The sequence below is a fragment of the Sesamum indicum genome, linkage group LG12 (assembly GCF_000512975.1).
Source record: "Sesamum indicum cultivar Zhongzhi No. 13 linkage group LG12, S_indicum_v1.0, whole genome shotgun sequence".
NCBI classification, from domain to species: domain Eukaryota; kingdom Viridiplantae; phylum Streptophyta; class Magnoliopsida; order Lamiales; family Pedaliaceae; genus Sesamum; species Sesamum indicum.
In genome coordinates, this window is record NC_026156.1 from 4,877,016 (window position 1) to 4,899,010 (window position 21,995).

Consider the following 21,995-nt stretch of genomic DNA (forward strand, 5'->3'; position numbering starts at 1 on the left):
ACCTTAAACATAATCAGAAGAAATAAAATTATGGAGTCATAATTGGGTTAATGATACGTCATCTAATATGAGCACAGAAGAGGATATGGTGAAACTACAAACCTTGAGAATAACTTTCATTCCAATGAGGTCATGAGTATAGAACTCGCCTTCCTCTAAGTCTGGTCTATCTTTATCTGTAACCAATATAGTCGACCCAACAAGTTTTTGTGCCTGAGCAAAAAAAGCTAAGTTTAAGGAGGCATCATGGTTGTGTCTGACATACAATCTTACAAATTAACAAACCAACTGCTAGCATACCTGTTCTACTGTGTCGATGTTATTAAATCTTACTATCCAACTTTGTCCAGGGTGCCCACGGCCCTCCACTAGTTCAATTTCTCGAAGAGTTTCAGTTCCTGATACTTGTTGTTTTAACCATCTAGTCCCTGGCTAGAGAGAATAATGACCCTCGTTTAGACAACACATTCAGGTCCAATATGGTATCTTTTTCTCACTTTTTCCTTTATTTTCTTTTCCATTTCTGCGTGTTTGTTTTATGCATCTGATGAAGTAGAGTTTAGGATTTTTTAGTCAGCTTTTTAGCTATATACCTTGGAAAAGCGCAGATCGGGAAAATCTGTGCTTGGCTTTACCCTAACCTCTCCTTGGAGTCCATGAACACCATAAATGTAACCAGTCTCAACAAAACCCGAAGCAGATGAAGTTGTCTCAACAAGCTCCTGCGTAGCTGAAAGTGGAAAATCAAATCACACACAACAGTTTTTCAATGAAAACTGATAAAGATATTCACATGCACAATAAACCAATCACTTCTGCAACGTCTCTTACCTCCACAATTTACAACAAAAATAAATACTACAACCATGACAAATCTTTGAATCAAAATTATAACCATAAAGAACTTCACATATGGCAAGTCAAGCTAAATAGCAAGCAAATTTAGTAAACGCGAATATCGCACAATTATAAAGAGTTCATTCAAAAGCAACAGGAAAACCCACAAAGGAGACTATCTGTTTCTCCTTTGGGATAAGAGAAAAAAAAATGATAATCCAGGCGCATGTTTTTATGCCTTGTTTAACAACATAAAATCCAAACAGAACACAAACCATTAATACGAAAACATTGAAACTTTAGGAACAACATCACTAAATCCAACTAATTCATTAATCACTGAAAATAGAGATAAGAAGTCTTTCCATAACCCAACTGGAACACTTGTTAACCTTAATAGCCATTCGAGTAAACTCAATATATAAAAAGATAACAGTAAAGACTAATGAACATCGGAGGTATTACCAGTAGAACGAACAACAGAACGAGAAGGTACGCGAATATGCAAAGAAGTCGACGGTAATTTGCTGGAGAGTGAACAATTAGGCCCAGAATTAACCTGTTTGCCTGCGAGAAATGTAACTTGCTGCGATGCCGCGAAGTTTAGGGAAGGAGAGAGAGAATTGGAACAAGAACAGAAAATCGAAGAGCTCAGCATAGTGTTCACGTTTCTCGACACTAACGAGAGATATGCGCGGCGCCAATATATGTACTTGGCGATAAAAAGCAGCATCCAACAGTTGATGCGTGGAGTACAATCCCATCTGAGGAAAATAAAGGATAACATGTTTGATTTTTACTAATAGACGATAGAATTAATCAGAAAATACTTTTAAAATTAAAATATAAAGATACATAAACATTTTCAATTTTATGTAAATTGAATTTACATATATATATCGACATATTGATAATTATATATGTTAAAATTTTAAATTTTATGCTTGATATGTCTTCTCCGTAAGTTTTAGGTGGAAGATGCTCATCACTTGTTTCTGCAATGCCCATTCTTAGAGAGTATTTGGCTACTCTTTAAGTGGCAAGTAACACTCCGCCCCTTGTCACACTTGCAACTTAGAGGATGATATGACCGCGCAACAAGTTTGGATGTATTAGAAATTCAAATAATATAGATTGCACATAATTACAAATATTCATCATTGTTTGAAAAATTATAAATACACATGATGTTTGATGAAATTATATAATCATTTGATAAAAGTATGAAATTATCAATTTTGCCCTTACTGTACTTTTTTAAAAAATTAAAATGTTATAGAAAAATCGAACGAGGTGGATGGAATATTTTAAAACATCATTAAAAATTATCCACTTAGTCCATAAAAAAATATAAATAAATAAAGTTATAGTTCTTAGTCCGCAAGGGCATTTTGATCTGTCATCATAAAAAATGGATAAAAATATTAGACCGTCGTTAAAATTAAGGTGATATTAATAATTTTCCAAATAATAAGGGGCGTTAGTAATTGTGCCAAATATTAAAAAAAATCATTGTAATTTATCATTTTTATGATATTTTTTTATGAGGTATCTCTTATTATAATCTTAATTGCATGTGTGTGTATTAGGTACGTAATTATGAAAAATTAAATAAAAAAAATAGTGGCAATGTATTCTCAGGTCATTATCATTTTCTATAAATAAGTTATTACAAAGGTGTATAGTCAAAGAAACCACACCACTAACCTTATCTACTACATAATCCCATGTAAGCATTTCATAATCCTCGTATTAGTCCCATGTTCAGTCGTCGTCTTCAACTTTCCCCCTCATAGAAAAATGATTTCTTGAAAATTGATTATCTTTCTCGAGAAGATTTAATTTAAGCCCATCAATATTTCCTTTTTTTTTTTTCTTCTGGTTCCATGTGAATGAATGCACGTGGACATCAAATCAACGTTTAAATACAGTTGAATTCAATTAAAACAAAATCACCCCTCCACCCTTTCATTAACTCCTCCCTATTTTCTTTCCTTTTTGTCGTAAAATCATTCTCTGTTCTTCGAAAAGATTTAAGCCCATCAATATTTCCTTTTTTTTTTTTCTTCTGGTTCCATGTGAATGAATGCACGTGGACATCAAATCAACGTTTAAATACAGTTGAATTCAATTAAAACAAAATCACCCCTCCACCCTTTCATTAACTCCTCCCTATTTTCTTTCCTTTTTGTCGTAAAATCATTCTCTGTTCTTTCTTTCCGTTGCCTTATTCCCGATCACGCTCCAACCCCGCTCCCCGGGAGCCTGCAATGTGTGTTTGTTTTGCGTTGTGTGTGTATGTGTAGGTATTGATTCAGTGGAGAAAAGGGGAAAAGGCCGAAAACGAAAAGAGTGGAGAGTTCTTTCTGTTCACGTCTCTCTTTCCTTGTTTTTTTTCTTTTTTTTCATGTTTTTCTGTGGTTGTTCTTTTGTATCGTATTGGGTCAGCGTTGATGCTTCTTAGGTATTCTTGAATAACTCGAACGACTTTGGGGTTCTCTAGGCGAGCCATTCTCGAGGTATTTTCGCGCTTTTGCGTGCTTGATTGTATGTTTTACATGTATGCGTGTTTATTGCTTGAACATGATGAGTTTTTGAAAATCTTTGATGGGTTGTTTAGAGATTCTCGTATCGGTCTGTTGGTGTTGTCAAATGCTGTTGATTGCCGCTTTTCTCTTTGACTTCCGTCTTGGTTTGTGTCTGGGGAGTGGTGGGATTGGGCGATGGGTAACATGGGTGCTTGGAGATCATGAATATTAAGATCAATCTTGTGATAAGTTCTTGAAGTTCTCGAGAACAATGATAATTTTTGTGAGGAGTTATAGAAATTCTCACTGGGTTCCTGCTAAGCTAGTACCTCTGCCTGGTGATATTTTCTTCATAAATTTATCGATCTTTAGGCTCGATTTTGATTGATCACATCCTTTCTACTTTCTTTTTCTGTTTATTGCAAAAGATTTAGTTAATTACTATACATGCTTGTCGTAAGTAGAATTTTGGTTTTACTCAAATTTGTATTGGCAATCATTGGCCGGAAGGTTGTGTTGACGAACACGAATCAAGAAAAAATTAATGCACAGTCATTTTTATTGTTTGTCCATCTTTGCTAATTTAAGTAGAAGTGTTGCATTGATGAACAGGAATCAAGGAGAAAGTTAAACATGTTCATGCTTATTTATTGGTTCTTTTTTGCTAATTTAATTATTTATGACCTACAAAACATTTAAAGAATTTATGTGGTTTATGCTTGGCATTTGATATAGCTTTTGGCTGTTAGAAACTTACAATAAAGTTGATTTACCAAATTATCCATACTCTGTAGTACTGAGGAAGATATCTCCATATCAACTGCGGTATGAAGTTTACAGCTTCTAGTTGGCCAACGAAAATCTTTGGATAAGTATCTGAAAAGTTTCGTTGGTTTAGAGTCAACTGGTTTTCTTCATGTCTATCAACAAATTGGATAGGACTGATTGTTGTAAGACTTCCAGTCCTTGTGATATCTTTGTATTTCTGTTGAACACCCATGAGATATGGCCCATCTTTTTTTAGATACTAAAGCTTGAGTGTGGATACGAGGAGTGATCTGAAAGCACCCATCAGTTTGTTTCCGCCGATCAGTGCTTGTGGTGCGTAAATATCTACAAGGACAGAAGATGACGTTGCTGATGACCTAGGTCTATCTGACTGCTAATTGTCACCTAAACCTGTTTGTCAATTCTTGGGACTGCATCATCATGATCAGTGGCTAGAGTAACCTTGGATACTTGTAACATTGCTTTATTTGGCTGTATACTTGAAGCTCCTAGTTAGAAGGTCTTCTATTATGTGTCATGTACATTTCATAACAACTTTTAACCTTGCTGTACTGAAATCCATAGACCTAGACTAGGTTCAATATTGTGGTTCAGCCACGTGGAACCAAACCATGTGCTTAGTTAATGCTTTAAGAATGTAACTAATGTTTGTTCTATTTTCTTGTTTTGTCAGAAGGGTAAAGTTCATGGTACAGCGTGGAGAGAATTATTATTGTGGTAAGTCTGGATATTTGGGGTTCAGGCATGTGGAACATGACCATGTTCTCAGTTAATACTTTAGGAATGCATCTCATGCATGTTCTGTTTTCTTATTTTAGCAGAAAGTTAAAGCCCATGCTACAGTTTTCAGACAATTCTTGTTCTGGTAAGTCTGGAAATTCCTTTTGTATTATCTGTTACAAAAAAATGGGTGTTCCTGATGCTGACGGACTGCATATGTAGTAGGTGCTTCAAAGACTCCAACAAATTTATCACAGCGAATGGGAACTAGTGCTCGTGTATTTTTCCAATCTGATTCTTATCGCGTCTCAAATGATGCTTCACTTTTCTCAAGTTCACTGCCTGTTCTTGCCCATGAAAAGTGTATGCACACAGCATATTTTAATTAAAGTACTTTTATTACGTCTCAAGAATAGTCAGTCATTTTCTTTCTTTATTGGGTTTGTTGCAGCGAACTTCACTGAATTAAAGCATGATGCTCAATTCGTGGATGACTCCTCGCCTAGTTTGATTGGCCTATGTCCAGATTCAGAGGGCAAGAAATTGCTTGAAGAGGGTGAGAATCATGAAGTTGGAAGGTTCCTCCCTGACGATGAGGATGAACTCCTAGCTGGGATGATAGATGGCTATGACGTTAGTTGGTTGCCCAATCTTGTGGATGACGTGGAAGAATGTGATGTTTTTGGCAGTGGAGGAGGTTTGGAATTGGAATCTGATTCACAAGATAGCTTAAGAGTTGGTGTTTCTAAATTGAGTTTATTTGATGATGGTGTTGCCAACGGAGTAGCTCATGTTAATCTTACTAATGGTGTTGGTACTATTGCTGGAGAACATCCTCTAGGAGAGCATCCTTCTAGAACGTTATTCGTCCGTAACATTAACAGTAATGTTGAGGATGCAGAGCTTAGAGCTCTCTTTGAGGTACTTCTAAATGTCATGCGTTCCTATCATTTTTGTGGTGCCCCCCTGTTTTGCCAGCATATCATGTACTAAGGTCTTTGCTTTATTTATGTATTTTTATGCATCTGGAGTTACTCATTGCTCTTTTTATCAATGATTAGATGTAGATGTTTGTTTTTTAATATTTAAATTTGGTTAACATGTTTGCAAGAATTGGATAGAAAAGTCTTAATTTTTCCTTTTACTACCATGTGAGTTCTGCATAAGAAACAATATTGTGGAGCTGCAAGCAGGTTCATAATTTGGTTGGAGAACAATTGTCTTCGGTGTAATTATTTGGTGATATCTAATTTTAAGGCTAGTGATTTCCTGGACTTCTGAAATGAGATAATTCATTAAGTTCGTTGTTGTTGACTATTTTCAGCAATATGGTGATATCAGAACAATGTATACTACATGTAAGCATAGGGGCTTTGTGATGATATCTTATTATGATATACGTGCGGCTCGAACTGCTATGCGGTCATTGCAGAATAAGTCACTCCGGAGGAGAAAGCTGGATATTCACTTCTCGATCCCTAAGGTTCTGAACGTTGAACTTCGATCAATAAGAATCTTGTGTTGTCTATTTTCTAATAAAAACTGCTTCTCCATCTTCTTCCTCTCCAGGAGAACCCATCTGACAAGGACATCAATCAAGGAACCTTGGTAGTATTTAATTTGGATCCATCAGTTTCTAATGATGACCTTCAACATATTTTTGGGGCTTATGGCGAGGTCAAAGAGGTGCGCAGCTTTCTCTTTTCATCATTGACTTTGCTGAGCATGATTTCCTGGATTCGATATCTGAGCATTGTTTTGCATCTTTATTTTAGTCCAGATAAGGGAAACACCACACAAGAGGCATCACAAATTTATTGAATTTTATGACGTTAGAGCTGCGGAAGCTGCACTTAAATCCTTAAACCGAAGCGATATAGCCGGGAAACGCATAAAGCTGGAACCCAGCCGCCCTGGTGGAGCACGTCGAAGGTATATATATTAATATACTGTTTTTTTCTTTCTTAACTTTTCCTTTTCCTTTTATAGCCTCTGGCGATAAAGTGTGTTTGCCTAATCTTTTATAATAATCTAGTCCTTTGTGCCAATCAATTACTCATTGCTAATTATGAACAGCATTTGAGGATTTTCTGTCAGCTTATTATTGGAAATTATTTATGCGTCATATGAACTTAATATGGATGTCAGGTAAGAAATAAGTATCACCTTAGAATACGAAAATGACCACGCCTGTGGTCTCTTTAGGATTCATGCTATTACTCTTGTTCCAGGCCTCTGTGGAGCTTACTGAAAGTTCTTACAGGTGATTCTGATTTATGGACTGTAACTTTCTATTTTTCCTTTGTCGTGTACTTTAAGCTTGCTGCTGCATCTAAATCAAGAGCTTGAACAAGATGAAAGGAATTTGCATCGAGTAGGTTCACCACTTGAGAATTCTCCCCCTGGTATGGATCAAAGGAGTACTTCAATTACTGTTAGCCATCTCTAGATATTGGGAAATAGCATGTTGTCTGAATAATAAATTAGCTATGTATGAATCCGTACAAGCTTATGTCCACAATCTGGCAGGTAATTGGCCACAGCTTGGCAGCCCTATGGAGCGGAATTCTCTCCAGAACTTCAGTAAATCACCTGTATTTAGCTCTTTCAGTCCTCCTGTAGGCAACAGTTTACCTGGATTAGCTTCAGTTCGGCAATCTCAAGTGCCAAACCAGAGGGTCACGCCCACAGGAAAAGATTTGCTAAGAGGCCCTCATTTGGAACACATATTTTCAAATGAAAATTCAAACTGCCGAGGTATCTTTGACCAATCTCATTCATTCCCAGAGCAGAAGTTGAGTCCGTATAGTGGACCTGTTTCTTCTTTTGGTGCTTCCGCTTTCAACACACCCAGAGCTCAGACCATGAGATTCCCTTTTATGCACGGTGGAAATAGTGGCTTTCCTATACCAAATCTTCATGGATCTTTCTGCAGTTCTTCTCAGCTCCAACAGCAGCGTCACCAGTACCATATTGGATCTGCGCCATCTGGTGTCCCTCTTGAACGACAATTTGGTTACTTTCAGGAGTCATCAAAAGCATCATTGAAGAGTCCCAGTTTTGATGGTGTAGCTCCAATTTATAAGGATCGGAGTTTCACGGGTAATATGGTTTCTCCAAGACTAAGTCCCGTGTTTCTTGGTAATGGTCATTTTCCAGGAGTTGCAGTCTCTAACATGGAGGGTTTGGCTGAACGTGGAAAGTCCCGACGCATTGAAAGCAATGGAACCCAAATAGACAACAAGAAACAGTTTCAACTTGATCTTGATAAGATTAGGAGTGGTGAAGATACTCGAACGACCCTGATGATTAAAAATATCCCCAACAAGTAAAAGCCTTTATACTACTACTGTTTCAAGTTACTAAGATCATAGAAATAATTCACATAGCTTGTTTCCTGTCTTTTTCGTAGATACACATCCAAGATGTTGCTGGCCACCATCGATGAACATCACCAGGGAACGTATGATTTTCTCTATTTGCCCATCGATTTCAAGGTCATCTTTGGTTCTTTACCATACTTCATGCATTTTATTTTCCTAAAAAAGAATGAATCTGAAACAATACATGATTCATCTGCAGAATAAATGCAATGTGGGTTATGCATTTATCAACATGTTGTCACCATTGAACATTATCCCATTTTATGAGGTAATTCGTTTATATTCTCTCTTTCTGTCCTGCCCTTTTTGTTAATCTATATGCCGTCATACATCAGTACTAAACCTTTTTCCTTGAAACACAGGCATTCAATGGGAAGAAGTGGGAGAAATTCAACAGCGAGAAAGTGGCCTCTTTGGCATTCGCTCGAATTCAGGGAAAAGCAGCCCTTGTGGCCCATTTCCAGAACTCAAGTTTGATGAATGAAGATAAACGTTGCAGACCGATTCTCCTTGATTCAGAATCCCCGGAACTTAACAATAAGGTAAAAGTTTTTGTCAAGCTGAATCATCCATCAAGTTTCTGCTAGTATTGCAAAACTTAGCAAATCCCATTGATCTGCAGCTCATCAAAGAAAATCCTGCTGCTGGTCAGTCAAATGGAGAAGAGAACAACACCTCCTTTGTGAACGAGAGATAACGACCGTGTGGAAGCTACCGTCTTGAGAAGTGGCTGCTCTTGTTTCAAGTGTACAAAATTAGGACCATGTAAATCCAAAAAGAAAAGATTAGCTTCTGCTTTGTTGTCATTGTTTGCTACTTCATATTGATGGAAATTTTGGACAAGAAACCGTTCCATTGATGTGAAGTTGATTCGATACTTTTGTATCAATGTGAAGTTGATTCGATACTTTTGTAATGAGACGGATGGAAAATTTTAGGGTAAAAATTGGAGTTTTGAAGGTTGGTCGAAGATTGTGAGGACAAAATTTTGCTATAATTTTTATGAATGTATAAAAATATTCGTGCTATAGAGACTGAACTGAACATAAGCACTTATGCATTATGTTTGTTTTTATTTTCGAGATAAATCAAAATATATTTAATGATTGTCATCATATTTTTTATTTGAGTGTTTTTAACTGTTTTAGTATAAATATATATATACACACACACATATACATAAATAAATATAAAAAAGACATGATTTGACAGTGATTTAACAATAAATAGTAATTTTTGTCTTTCAAAACACAATATTAAACATATAAAATACTTATTTTAAATTATTTTTAAAAATAAATTCAAATATATATATTATATCTAATATATATTTATTTATTTTATTTTTCTTTCTCTATTTTCATAAAATACAAAAAAACACTCCAGAAACGAATTCAAATACTATGATGATGTGGTTGGAGTACAATCCAATAGTTTTGATATAAATTTCTTTTATGGGGGATTTCAGATTCGAACTTTGCCGGGGCATATGCAGATATGGTGAGGGAGTGGGTGTAAAATTAAAAAAAAACTCTCACGGTCATGGTGAAACCCAGGAGCGTGTGTCTCACGGGCCATCATCGCAGCCATTCCTCATTTCTCTTTCTTTGGAGCAGCACGTGTCAATACGTCACGCTTGTGGGGCCCACTGTCCACGCGGCTATCTATCAGGGGTCTAACCCCGCACTGTCCCCAACTCTTGATCCCAGCCGTTCGCTTGCACCCCAGACAACTTTGCTTAAGCACGGGTGTGAATCACATACGACCGGCTCTCCAAAACCATGCCTTTCTATTGTTGTACGTTTAGGACGGTGACGGCTATATTATGCTATTAGCTAAGCAGAAGTCCCTAGAGGTACACCTTGTAGTCTGTTACTGCAAAGAAGTCAAAAACTTCCGTTGTAGGTAATCCAAATAGGACCAGGCTCTAAAGCACGCCCACCCCCCACCGTGTATAAATATACGGACAGGGGAGCGAAAATGTAGAGAGAGAAAGCGCGTCGTTGTAGAGAGAGAGAGAGAGGACTTGGATTTCCGCAGGTATAATACATCATACACAATCTGTATTTTGTATCTAGACATCGTATCCAATTCTCTTCTATATAGAGCTATTCTTGTCAATCAGGAGGTTTGTTAAGCTTTGTGTGGGTAATTAAGCTGTTAAAGCAGTATTTTCTTTGTAGCAATAATTGAGCTCTATCAACGAATGTTGGATTCTGGTGTGCCATTCTGTTTCTACTTCTAGGGTTTTGGGTTGTGGGGTAGGCGTGGATATTTTAATTTTTGTGACTGTTTTTGTGTTTTTCAGATGTTCTATTTCGAGCTTTGTTTGCTGCTGAAGGAAGTGCTTGAGTTGAGTTGACTTCCGCTTTCTTGGGTTTTTTCTTGATGAATTTGGGGTTTTTCTTGGAGAAAAGGTCTGAAGGTTTTAGTTTATGATTCAGTTTCTTGTATCCTCCTTCAAAGGGTTTTCTTTCCGCTTAAATTCTTTTTCCTTTCTTTTTCAATTTTAAATTGGGTTTTAATTCTAGTGTGATTAATTTTATGCGTCTTTTTATTCATCTTAGATTTCTTATTGGCAATTTTGAGTTATTTTCGTTCATTCATTTCATGTGTTGTTTGAGTATTTACTTATGTTTTCATGTGAGTGTTTTTTTTGTGGCTTGCTTCGCAATGAAATGTCTTGTGTGGAAGGGATGTACCTACTCTAATACATGCGGCTTCTTTATTACGCCTCTTAGTGTTCTTGATGTCATACTTAGCCAGGTTAATTAGGAAAACTTCTAACATTCTTGTAATAAACTGAAACAGGAAGCATGATTTAAGAAGTAAATTATGAGGAAATTTAGATCTCTATGGTATGTAGTCTCCATATGCCTGCAAGATATTACCTGAACCCTCCCCACCCAGTTTTATGAAATGGGTTAGCCATCATTGAAGCAAGATCAACTTTTTATTAGTAAATGCTATAAATCGTCATTTGCATGACAAAGTGATATTGCTTGTTGCTTTATATCACTGAAAAAACCGGCTCTTCTTTGGTCAAGAACTACAATAACTTCCTCCAGCAAGAGGCCTGGTTGGGACAGAGATCAGATTTCCGTGTGTTTGCTTTGACTTGGTTTTTCATACCTTGTATAAACTAATTACCTTGGATATGTACAGCGTGAAAGGCACTCCCTTTCTTGTGTTCCAATTCTACTGACCAAATCTGTAATCGTATTATTATTATCTTGAGCGATGACTTGGGGATAAAGAATAGTAAAACTTCCTGGCGTTAAATCACTGAGTATTAAATTAAGTTGAAAGAAAGGAGTGACTTTGTTTGTATCTGCGTCAATTGGAGTGTTCTATTGCACGTTTTTTTCGTAGAAATGGTTACTCTTGAATTTGGAAAATATTACCACTGCTCTCTCTATATAACAGCATATCTATAGCAGTATTTCTGATGAATTACAAACTTATTGTAGTGATAAGTGGAAGAAACCCCTTGGCGGATAGAGTATATTTCCTCTGTAACATCATAAAAGAAGAGGCTGTTGATTTTTGTTCTAGTTTGTTGGAATCATCACACTCTTGGTCAAAGGCATTTCCCTTTTAATTCCTTCTATATGCTATCCATTCTCCGTTATCGAATCAATATCAATTGCGACTTTTTACTTTTTCTCTTGATAAAGATTTTATTCAGTTGTTTGTTTCTTCTGTGACATTCTTCTTATTGAGAATTCAAAATTGCAGTCTCCTGTGGCTGATCGCATATCGTAAAGGGGTTTGTTGCTCGCTGATGCTTTTGATACAATATCTTGATCTACATCAGTCGCGCAGACCAAATGCCATCATTAAAAATGAAAACCAAGTCAACCACAGACTGTTTGAAAGAAAAAAATGGTCTCCATGTATGCCGCAAGTCAAGTATGATATCCAAGAATCCTCTCTCTCGTGCCAGAGTTTGTCAAAATGTGGAAAAAAATTGTGCTTATACTCAGAGCAATCAGGATGGTAAGTGTGGGCCAGCCCTCAATAATATCCTTGCAGTGCCTGTTATTTCTTATGTGCTCACTTGTACATTCGCCAAGTACGATCAGAAGCATTAATCATTGCTTATTTGTTCGCCTTCTTACTATTTGATGGGGCTGTTGCTCTGGTGTAAGGATATCATTGTTTCAAATAATCTTACTTTGATTTTGCTAAATGCTACGATGGTGTTGATACCTTTGGTACTTACAAGCTTTTCGTTTATGCTGAACCACATGTATACCTATGACCTATCTCATGTACATCTGAAAATATGTATTTATGGTTGAGTATCAAGTTATAAGAAGCATTACAGCAACAGAGAATTCTTGGACTGGTGGATTTAGGTAAACCACTAGAATGAAAAATAGGTTCTCATTGAATACGTTCAGTTTCTATCTCTCTTTCTCTATTCTAAGAAAGAGGTCTCTCCTTTCCGATTCATTTTTTCTTCAGCTGTTGCTACTACTAGGTCATGCTAATACATTTTTTTTGGGGTTGATAAGTATAATTTAAATGCTCGAGACATTCTGTGGTGCAGCTTCGGCTTATGATCAAGCGTTTTCTGAGGACATTGGACGGTGTGAAACTAACCATGATGAGTTATCTAATGAAGAGAACCTTATGCAGAGGCAGCCATCAACTGAAACCGATTCTGCTACTGTGGATAGTATGGTATGCATAATTATTTTTTAGTAGCTCATTGATTTGTTACAGTGCTTTCTTTGTCTGTAATTTCAGTCGTGCATCTGATGGTTATAGCATCTTTCGGCTGAAACCATGTATAACTAGCATCTAAATCGTATAATTTTTTACGCCCTATAACTTCTCTGTCTGTTTTCTCAACCAAAATCTCCACATGTTATTCTAAAGTAAGAATATTTATGATTGAGTTCTGTGCTTACTGGTGAAGTCTTCAATATCTTTAGGAACCTGCAGTATCCACCTGCACTTCAAACATAGAAACTATCTTTTCCCCCATTCTGGATTCGGTGGATTTCTACAATAATGAAGGTATGCTCTATAATTTTCTTATTGATTTCAAGCTTATGACATGGCATGATCAATGATGTTATTTTCCTCAACCATGAAGTTTCTAGTAACTTAGTTTTAATCTATTAGTCAACAAGTATGTTGACCTGTATAAGGAAATAAATCCATCTGTTCTCAGTGTAATATACATATGGAGTTTACCTGTCCTCTGAGTTCCAGTTGGCATAACCAACTCTGCATTTTTCCCTTGTAGGAAGTGACATTCTTTATGTGCAATAGCTAGATAGCGACGATTACTAACTCTGCATTTCCCTTGTAGGAAGTGACATTCTTTATGTGCCACAGCTAGATAGCGACGATAGTGATAATAGCAGCAGAAGTTCATGTGAATATCAAGCATGCAATGTATCAGATTTCTACATCTCTGACATGATTTTTTCTGGACCTCCCGTTGGAAGCAATTATCCTGGAGAACCCATCGGAAGCCATTCTGAATTTGAAAACAGAACAGATGCATTGTTACTACCTGATTTCAAATGTGAGGAGTCTAGTTTACTTTGTGATTTGACAGAGGAATGCATGGTATTGCCTTTTTTGGAGGATACTTTAGATACTGGATGTGATCATGATGGCAGACCATCAGAAGATACCATCCTAGGTTCTGACAATTCCAGCTTGTACATGGCAATCCATCAACTGCGATCTCACAACCAGGATTCTCTCATAAATACCTACTCTGACCAAGATTATGAGTGCTTTGATCCACAAATGTATATAAGGAATCTCCCAGAGCAGCCGGACGTGGCATTTACTTCGTTACCAACTTCGGTGCCGAATGAAAAGCAAAACGCCAAGCAAATCACTTTAGTACTTGACTTAGATGGTATGCACATTTTCTCCAGATATTTGTTGAATGCTTCTTTAATATGTTTCAATATTTCTGATGCATATATTTTTCTAGTCACTAGATATGATTATACCGTTTCATGATTTATCCTCTTGGCGAAGGTTGTTTGGGTAACACCTTTGGAAATTTTTAATAATTTGTGCTGTCCCTGACATGTGATTTTCTCACTGTTTGAACTTAAAAAACAAAGCGAGCTTCCAGTGTCCTCGCTCTGAATGATTAGATCTTGAGAAGTAATGCTGATGCTATTTTATTGAATTATTGTGAATGTTTTAATGGGTTTAATATATTTATGTTTTGTTTGCTTGACTTTCAAGAGCATCAGATGAATAGGTTCTCCAGAAGTTTAAGTATCTTGATTTACTGTGTGCAGAAACACTTGTCCACTCTACATTAGATCACTGTGATGATGCGGACTTCACATTTTCTGTGTTCTTCAACATGAAAGAACATACTGTTTATGTGAAACAGAGGCCTCACCTCCAGACTTTCCTCAAAAGAGTGGCCGAAATGTTTGAGATTGTGGTTTTCACTGCTAGTCAAAGCATCTATGCGAAACAACTTCTAGATATTCTGGATCCAGATGGAACAGTTATATCAAGACGAGCTTATCGTGAATCATGCATCTTCTCTGAAGGAACTTACATGAAAGACTTGACAGTATTAGGTGTTGATCTTGCAAAAGTTGCCATAATAGATAATTCCCCACAGGTAGAATGTTATTTTGTTTTGTTTGTGCTGGTCCTTTTTCTTGTTACAGATATTGCTTGATTATATGGTCTCAGTTTTGACCATGAATAACATAGCAGCTTCATTAGAAGTGGCATAGAAGCTGTGTAATTCCACTAATATTTGCTCAAATTTAATCATTTGGCAATCACTAAGCTGCACTTAACATAATGTTACCATCAATTCTCCTTCATAAGTAATTCTTCCAGATCTCCTGGCTAACACTATTCTGGGACTAGGAGACTTTCCTCCAGCAAGTGTGTTGGTATTTTCAAGTCCTTTTTCTAGGTTTGGTAAATGATTTTAATCCCAACAAGTATCTTTTAAGTTTCAGGATCATGGAGCTAATCTTTACATTTTTCCCCAAATAGATGGTTTATTGCCGCTAGAAGTTTAGAGCATGTCATTCTCCTGTTTCGATTTGCATTTTGATCTTTGATTTTTTTTTCCTAAGTTAGTCTTAGAACATTTATCCAAATATGTCCATCTCGAAATTACAGCTTAAGAAGCATGTCGGAAAGGCTAATTTAGAGTAGGTAGTCAAGAAAACATTACTTCAATGCTGACATGTTTCATGAACTGATTTCTTGGTTTAAAGCATTACTCTTTTGACGATTTCAGGTTTTCAGGTTGCAAGTGAATAATGGTATTCCTATTAAGAGTTGGTTTGATGACCCGTCAGACTCTGCCCTAATTTCACTACTTCCATTTTTAGAGACATTGGTTGATGCTGATGATGTACGACCCATCATTGCTAGGAAATTCGGTAACAAGGAATAAGAGCTCCTTGGCTATCCTTTCTAGTTCTTTAATTACTTCATGTCCCGTTCAATATTCATCTGTTTTTCTTTTCAATCAAAGTCTTCTTTGTTTTAAGATGCTTGTTATACCTTCCTCTCGAGCCTTGGTATAGGTATCAATTTTTATAAATTTCTTCCTGTTGCTGAGTCAATTTGCCATCATTCCTTTCACTATCCTACTATTTGAGGAGCTTGTTAGTTCTTTAGGCTAATTTGCTGTAGAAGTGTGTCTTCAAGAGTTTTTTTTTTTGGTTTGATTTGTATAGGTATAGATGCTTAGGTCTGTGCAGCGTGTATATGAATTGATTTGTGAAATAAATCTTGATTCTAATTTGAACTTATTTATATCCACCTTAGTGTATGCTAGTATAAGTTTGACTTTTAGTTGATTGACCAAGTAATATCAACTAAGCATGCCTGCTTATAGCCCAGTGCCGTGATGTTATGGACAAAATCTAACATTGAGCATTGTACACAGAGATCTTAATCTAGTGATTCCATAACTGGAACTTCTGAGAGGACCTGGGGAAGAGTGTGAAATTTTAACTTCTACATGATGAAGACAGTACTATGACTTTCTGTTTATTGTCATCTATCTGATGTTGAAAAGTTGGAGGAGTTGGTTTTAATTTAGTTGGGACAAATAATTGTCAAAAGGCATAGTTTCTTTCTAATAATTCAGCTACAAAGCTTTTGTTGTAGGAAAATCTACATGAATACTGCTCTCAAGGGCCTTGTTGAAGAAATAAGGTAAACAAACTCATGATGTTTGGTGTGGTAACCATTCATTTGAATGCAATAGGTAACTAGATTCATACGTTTTGGATAGTTGCATTCCGAAATATTATCTGAAACATGTTAGTGATGGCTGTCTAATCTTTGATGCAATTTTAAACCCTAGGAAGATTGACGTTCATGCTATTACTTCACAGATGGCCAGTTTGCAAGTCAAAGAACACCTAACTAGACGTGCCTTTTCTGTTGATCCAAAGTTGTTCATACTCATTTTAGGATACATAATTTGTTGCATCCATTTAAAGTTGGTCAAGTTGTTCTTATTAACCCATGCTATTTAATTCAGAAAACTTTGTGCAGCTTTCATTCTCTGGACTGTTCTGAATGTAAGCATGACTTTTCTCTTATCTTTTTTTGCTGTTCCTCTTCTTTGCAGTTTAGTTATGTTTCTATCTTTGTGCGTCTCTCTATGCCTTACCCTGTCTTCTCTCCTTTTGATCATGAGCTGTGGGTTGCAGTCAAGCAAGTTACATAAAGAAGCTGCTTACCTGTAGTTTGGTTGGGTTTTGACTTAGGAGGGGGGATGTCTCAGAATTAGTTGTGACTGTTGTCCCAATTGCTATTCAATTTCTAGTAAGTAATCCTAATATAATTTCGCTTAAGCATTGGGTTTCCATCATTTATCTTGATCAACAAATTTTGAACTTTGGACAGCCTCGGTCTCAGATCTCTACTGACAATATGTGATGGTGTCACCTTTCTCATAGAAGATTAGGGTATTCATATGAGAGCTACTTATGTAGCCCCCTCTCCTTACTAGATTTTGTTTCTACCAATAATTTAGTGGTTCTGGTTACTTTGCTTGGCATCTTCCCTTGTCATGTCATCTAGGACGGCCCTGGATGTTTGATGTACCTATACTATGAGTTGGGTGCATAATTTTAGCTTTGTATATTTGGTAGCTAATGCTGTGGGGTACTGACGAAGGTTGAAATGGTCTATAAGATTATTCTTTAGGGGGAAACATATCCTGCTTGGCAAATGGATTAGAAAAACCTCGACCTAATTGTCTGGTATTGAACATGAGTAACAGAATTCTGTAGTTTGGTTTTGAAATTAGCTATGTAAAACTGTTGGCAGAAAACGAACTTGAGAATCCTTGTGTATGCTTGGTGGACCCCAGGAGGTGGATATATTGACATAGTGTAAACCTGGAAGATCAATGCCATAATAGAGCCTCCTGTATGCTTTCCTTAGTTGTTGCTTAATAATTTTCTAGAACGACTGGTGGCTGTGTGAATTTGCTTTTGAGAATGTAGGGGGAGAAGGTTGATACTATAATATGGTCTTTTACAGTTTTGGATGCCTTACTGCAGGTCTCTTGAAGATATACTTATTACTGTTTTGGCTGACAATCGGAGTTGTTTGTATTATGCTTGGTGTGTAGTAGTATATCATTATATTAGCTTTTCTAACTTGGGATTTTTATTTTTTAAAGTTTCCAGGTCAAATTTGTAGCCCGTAATCTTGCTTACTAGTTACTGTAAATAGACATAAATACCAGATTCATATTGTATGGCTACAACCTCATGGAGATTTGTTTACCAACAATTCTGTAAATGAAGCCATCAATGTAACGTCACAACTTTTAAACACCTATTATATATTTATATTTTCTGGGCGACAGTTTCTATTGATCAGCTGAGAATGCCGTGCAAAAGTGAACGTCACCCCGTGAGAGATTAAGGTTACGACTTACATGTAAGCTTTCAATGAAAGAGATCACCAGACACAAACAACTGCCTGCAAATGGACTCCTTTCCGGTTGCGTGGCCCTAAAACCGGGTTTTCTTGCATGTAATTCTTCCATCAATGCAACGACTTTGATTGTTGCACGCGAGATTTCTTTCGGCTCAGATTCACATGGTCTCGGATCACGAACAAGTTTAAAGTTTACATTGCAAGCATGAGACAACTTTATGCAAGTGTTATATATATATACATATGTCTATTATATACACAAATATCTTTGGATAGGCAAATTTGTTAAATAATAAAATATCAATAAACTGAGTACGACGAAATCATTTAATTGGATGAGCAATCTTCTTGATTGTAATGAAAATAACTATAATCCATAAAGGTTTGGGATAATCATACCATCGTCTATGATAACTATCAGAGGAAAATCTTATAAGCATTCTAAAGTTTATTTTTTTGTATTAAATAAATTTATATTCAAGTTAAAATTTGTTAATATTAATAAAGAAATTTAAGTGAAAATTTATATTTGTCTTCTATCGATTTATTGCTGGCGTAATATAAGTTAGAAACATTTCTTTTATGATGATTGCTTAGACGTATTCTTAGATTTAATTATGTTTATTTGCCATTCTTGACATGTGGCGGACTGTTACTTCAACTCCAATATAATAAATAAACCTCCCATACTCTTCTTCGTCTCTGTTCTATGCTTCCCATTCGTTTACTCTGCTCCAAAGCACAAAACACCACACGCCGGCCAACAACAATTAATACAGATTCCAGTGATTTAGCTTTGTCGAAGATGATGATGAGCCTTTCTCTTTCTTGCTCTTCTCTGTATAACAAGCAGCTGCTCTGCTATAAAACTCCCAGCTCCCGTCAAAGCAGGACCTTTTGTCGTGTTTCTCCTCAGCTTCAGAAACGGCAGCAATTTGGCTCCCTCGCTTATAACCCACTTCGGTAATTATTGAGTGCAGTCGTCCATCCAAAAGAAATCGAAAAGCATTGTTCAATCCCGTCTGGACTTCTTTTTTCGTTTTGGGTCTTTTGAATCTTGATCTTTATCTCTGAAATTTATCTGTTTCATATCTGTTGTATATTGATCATGCATGCATTTGTTGCAGAGTGCTTGTTATGAACAAGAAAGGACATGTGTTCGGTGCGCTTTGCTATTCTGCTCCTCTCACACCTCGGAATCTTCAGTGGATTTCGGCTGTCTCTACTGCGTATGTTGTTGCTCTTCTCGGTATTTATTCCAATTGGTCGGAGCTTGTAGTTGATTTTGATTTTATTTGTTTCAATTGGTCGTAGTTTGTAGTTGATTTTGATGTTACTTAAGTTTGAGGATATATTCTCTTCATTCTTGAGGTAAGAAAAGAACGAGAGGATTACTTAATCGAGTAAATTTTTATTTTGCTACTCTGATTTTATTCTTTTCAAAAAATAATGCAAGTGCGCCACAATGGTGATTTCCTGGCGAATCTTGTTTAGGATTCTTTTGGATCCAAATTTTAGTTCTGTTCGTTCAAGTTATAGGCAGATGTTTGACTTTTGGGATTTTTGAAGAATATGCTACTCTGAGTTAGTATTAACTAAATTCTTTTTCAGAGTCCTAATGTTAGCGAGGGGAACGGCTATCCACAAATCCTTTCTTGTTCCTTTATTTGCTCTACAAGCACCTGCAAGCATCATCTCATGGATCAAGTATGCCTAACTTTCTTGGTCTTTGTTTCTATAGTAGCAACTCGTAGTAGTTTTTGTTTCTTTACCTAAAATAAAGTTTCTTCTTGATCTGTCAATCTAGTATCTAACACAAAACTGGTTTTCAGAGGTGAGTATGGCGTATGGACTGCTTTCTTGGCCCTTCTTGTGCGTCTCTTCTTCTTTATTCCTGGTAAGTCTTCTTTCTGAACGTGATCTTTGTTAATAATCCTGTGAAACACCTGGATCCTTTGTTCTGTCCTAACTAGAAACTTTCTTAGTAATTACACTCAAGGTTTCTTTTATCCCCAAATTCGATTTGTTAAATGCACAAAAGTGCCTTTAAAGAGGTCTTATGAGATTGACAAAATGTACCTGCATGCAGTTAATAGCACCATATTTGGAGCAAGAATAAAATTTTAAAGAAAATAACTTCTTTCCGTAGTTCCAGAAACTCTGCTTCTGAGTGGTGCATGCATGATGCTTTGCTTTGACTACAAATACACTAAGCGCATAACTTATTGATGTGAAGTCTGTTCCTTTATTTTTTGTAGGGGAGTTGGAGTTGCCATTTATAGCATTTTTGTTGGTGATTGTGTCTCCCCATCAAATTATGAGGCTGAGGTTAGTAAACCATTGCATCTAGTCTAGTGCAATGTGCTACTTATTTACTGAAACTGTTGTTGCTCATGGCAGAGGAACACAGGAGGGTGTTATTATTTCCTTGGCAATAGCGGCTTATCTGGCTTTCCAGCATTTTTCAAGAGCTGGGAGTTTGGGAAAAGCTTTCGATCAAGGTTCAATCCTTGCCACCTTAGCCACCATCTCTATTGTTGCTGTGCCATGCTTGCTTTTGATCTAAACTTTGAGTAGTAGGAATAAACACCTAATCATTTTCTGTAAGCTACAATGAGAACAATCATCTAGATGGCCCACCATCTTCTCTTGTAAAAAGTACTGATACTCTCTTACTCAGCTCTATTTTGTATTTGACAAAACCTTTAGTATTGACAGAAGAGCACTTGCTTAGTCACCTCTTGTTTGTGTTGTTCGTCAATCAGTCATATTCATTACCTTTTACTTATAACAAGATGGTCATTGCTTCCCTCGTAAGTAGCTTCTTTCTTTTTGTTTGTTTTCTCTTTCCTTTTCTCAGCTCAGCTTGAATCTAAATAACAAAGACAAATATACAAAGGTACAGCTTTCTTATGCAAGAATTCTTTGGGAAAGTTACTAAGGCGTTTGCGGGGATTGGCATGGAGGAATGGGGAGTGGACCCAAAAGTTGCTATTTGCTAGTGACTACTGGCAAAAGCTGCAGAACTATGATTTTTGGTTTTCTGAGGGCTTGGTGGTGCAAATCTAAACCCCGTCTATCTGATCATTAATCGAAAATATTATAGCATAGGGTATAAAGCATTATTACAATATCATAAAAAGTATGTTCCGCAACCCAATACATGTAGAAAACTAACTTATCAAAGTTCTGGAAGTCTGTAAATCCATCTTTCAAACGCCGAAACTCACATCAGAGTGCAAAATGAGATCTAGGTCTACATCCAAATGAAGCTTAAATATAGAAGTGAATGGCACAATATGTTCTCATCTGTTTATGATTCTGAGAATCTGAGTATATCAGAATGTATAGTCATATTGCCAGGGAATAAGTGAAATAGATCTATTGATGAATGCAATTTATTAATCTTCTGGTCACTGATGGGGGATGGGCGCTGAATATATTACAGATCATTTCACTAGAATTTTCCTAAAGCTTACCTGCTCGTATGGAAATGCTTATTAACTTGAGTAATATATCTCTAATTATCTAGGATATGAGTAATGTTGGTTTTTAACTACCTCCTTGCTTCCTACTCTATCTGAAATACCAATAACCACTACCGTCAAGGCCTTGAGATTATCATACAGTATCTCTCTGCCTCAAAAATTTTCATAGCTTGGAAGCTGCCACATAATTGGTATCTCATTTGGAGATGGTAACCAAATTTGATGATCTCTGCTTGTTTAGAAATGGTTGGCTTCAGCAACTAACAACATGAGACAATTTATGGTGATCAGAAGCAGTAGGTTGATTGACA

At 36.5% G+C, this 21,995-nt stretch overlaps 4 protein-coding genes across 18 annotated transcripts in view; 3 read left to right on the forward strand and 1 right to left on the reverse strand.

The window, feature by feature from the left end:
* Positions 1–1,532, reverse strand: part of LOC105175663 — a 5,015-nt gene extending 3,483 nt beyond the window's left edge. Inside the window, exons 1-4 of the mRNA XM_011098176.2 lie at positions 1,303–1,532; positions 594–730; positions 301–432; positions 103–213 (exon numbers count right to left, since the gene is read on the reverse strand). Coding sequence (XP_011096478.2) covers positions 103–213; positions 301–432; positions 594–730; positions 1,303–1,495 — 573 coding nt within the window. The 5' untranslated portion in view covers positions 1,496–1,532. The remainder of the gene's footprint in view (positions 1–102; positions 214–300; positions 433–593; positions 731–1,302) is intronic.
* On the forward strand, positions 2,876–9,227 carry LOC105175665 (protein MEI2-like 5). 11 transcript variants are annotated; one of them, XM_020698459.1, is made up of 15 exons: positions 2,876–3,356; positions 4,390–4,514; positions 4,828–4,871; positions 4,973–5,019; positions 5,097–5,237; positions 5,326–5,795; positions 6,199–6,357; positions 6,444–6,560; positions 6,655–6,806; positions 7,194–7,279; positions 7,404–8,202; positions 8,287–8,371; positions 8,457–8,525; positions 8,620–8,799; positions 8,880–9,227. In XM_020698459.1, the coding sequence occupies exons 4-15, from the start codon at positions 4,989–4,991 to the stop codon at positions 8,952–8,954; spliced, it is 2,364 nt and encodes a 787-aa protein (XP_020554118.1). In that variant the 5' UTR covers positions 2,876–3,356; positions 4,390–4,514; positions 4,828–4,871; positions 4,973–4,988; the 3' UTR covers positions 8,955–9,227. The 11 variants fall into 11 exon arrangements, with proteins under 11 accessions (XP_020554118.1, XP_011096480.1, XP_020554119.1 ...); XM_011098178.2 differs by having other exon boundaries at positions 4,976–5,019; XM_020698460.1 differs by having other exon boundaries at positions 4,976–5,019; positions 5,100–5,237.
* On the forward strand, positions 10,167–18,121 carry LOC105175666 (CTD small phosphatase-like protein 2). 5 transcript variants are annotated; one of them, XM_020698177.1, is made up of 9 exons: positions 10,188–10,297; positions 10,566–10,674; positions 11,728–11,843; positions 11,996–12,256; positions 12,813–12,946; positions 13,201–13,285; positions 13,584–14,147; positions 14,545–14,882; positions 15,522–18,121. In XM_020698177.1, the coding sequence occupies exons 4-9, from the start codon at positions 12,088–12,090 to the stop codon at positions 15,678–15,680; spliced, it is 1,449 nt and encodes a 482-aa protein (XP_020553836.1). In that variant the 5' UTR covers positions 10,188–10,297; positions 10,566–10,674; positions 11,728–11,843; positions 11,996–12,087; the 3' UTR covers positions 15,681–18,121. The 5 variants fall into 5 exon arrangements, with proteins under 5 accessions (XP_020553835.1, XP_020553836.1, XP_020553833.1 ...); XM_020698174.1 differs by lacking the exon at positions 11,728–11,843; XM_020698175.1 differs by lacking the exons at positions 10,188–10,297; positions 11,728–11,843 and adding an exon at positions 10,458–10,476.
* On the forward strand, positions 18,756–20,838 carry LOC105175668 (cold-regulated 413 inner membrane protein 1, chloroplastic). Its single transcript, XM_011098192.2, has 6 exons — positions 18,756–19,159; positions 19,324–19,425; positions 19,808–19,903; positions 20,029–20,093; positions 20,455–20,524; positions 20,597–20,838. Exons 1-6 carry the CDS (start codon positions 18,906–18,908, stop codon positions 20,760–20,762), a joined length of 753 nt encoding a protein of 250 aa, XP_011096494.1. The 5' UTR covers positions 18,756–18,905; the 3' UTR covers positions 20,763–20,838.

Excerpts from the sequence above, each read along its gene's own strand:
- LOC105175668 (XM_011098192.2), top strand. The coding sequence starts at position 18,906 with ATGCTTCCCATTCGTTTACTCTGCTCCAAAGCACAAAACACCACACGC. Across the intron at positions 20,094-20,454 it reads TCTCTTCTTCTTTATTCCTG|GGGAGTTGGAGTTGCCATTT; the intron begins GTAAGTCTTCTT and ends TATTTTTTGTAG. Across the intron at positions 20,525-20,596 it reads CATCAAATTATGAGGCTGAG|AGGAACACAGGAGGGTGTTA; the intron begins GTTAGTAAACCA and ends TGCTCATGGCAG.
- LOC105175665 (XM_020698459.1), top strand. The coding sequence starts at position 4,989 with ATGCTACAGTTTTCAGACAATTCTTGTTCTG. Across the intron at positions 7,280-7,403 it reads ACTTGAGAATTCTCCCCCTG|GTAATTGGCCACAGCTTGGC; the intron begins GTATGGATCAAA and ends ACAATCTGGCAG. Across the intron at positions 8,526-8,619 it reads ACATTATCCCATTTTATGAG|GCATTCAATGGGAAGAAGTG; the intron begins GTAATTCGTTTA and ends CTTGAAACACAG.
- LOC105175666 (XM_020698176.1), top strand. The coding sequence starts at position 12,088 with ATGCCATCATTAAAAATGAAAACCAAGTCAACCACAGACTGTTTGAAA. Across the intron at positions 14,148-14,544 it reads TTTAGTACTTGACTTAGATG|AAACACTTGTCCACTCTACA; the intron begins GTATGCACATTT and ends TACTGTGTGCAG. Across the intron at positions 14,883-15,521 it reads TAATAGATAATTCCCCACAG|GTTTTCAGGTTGCAAGTGAA; the intron begins GTAGAATGTTAT and ends TGACGATTTCAG.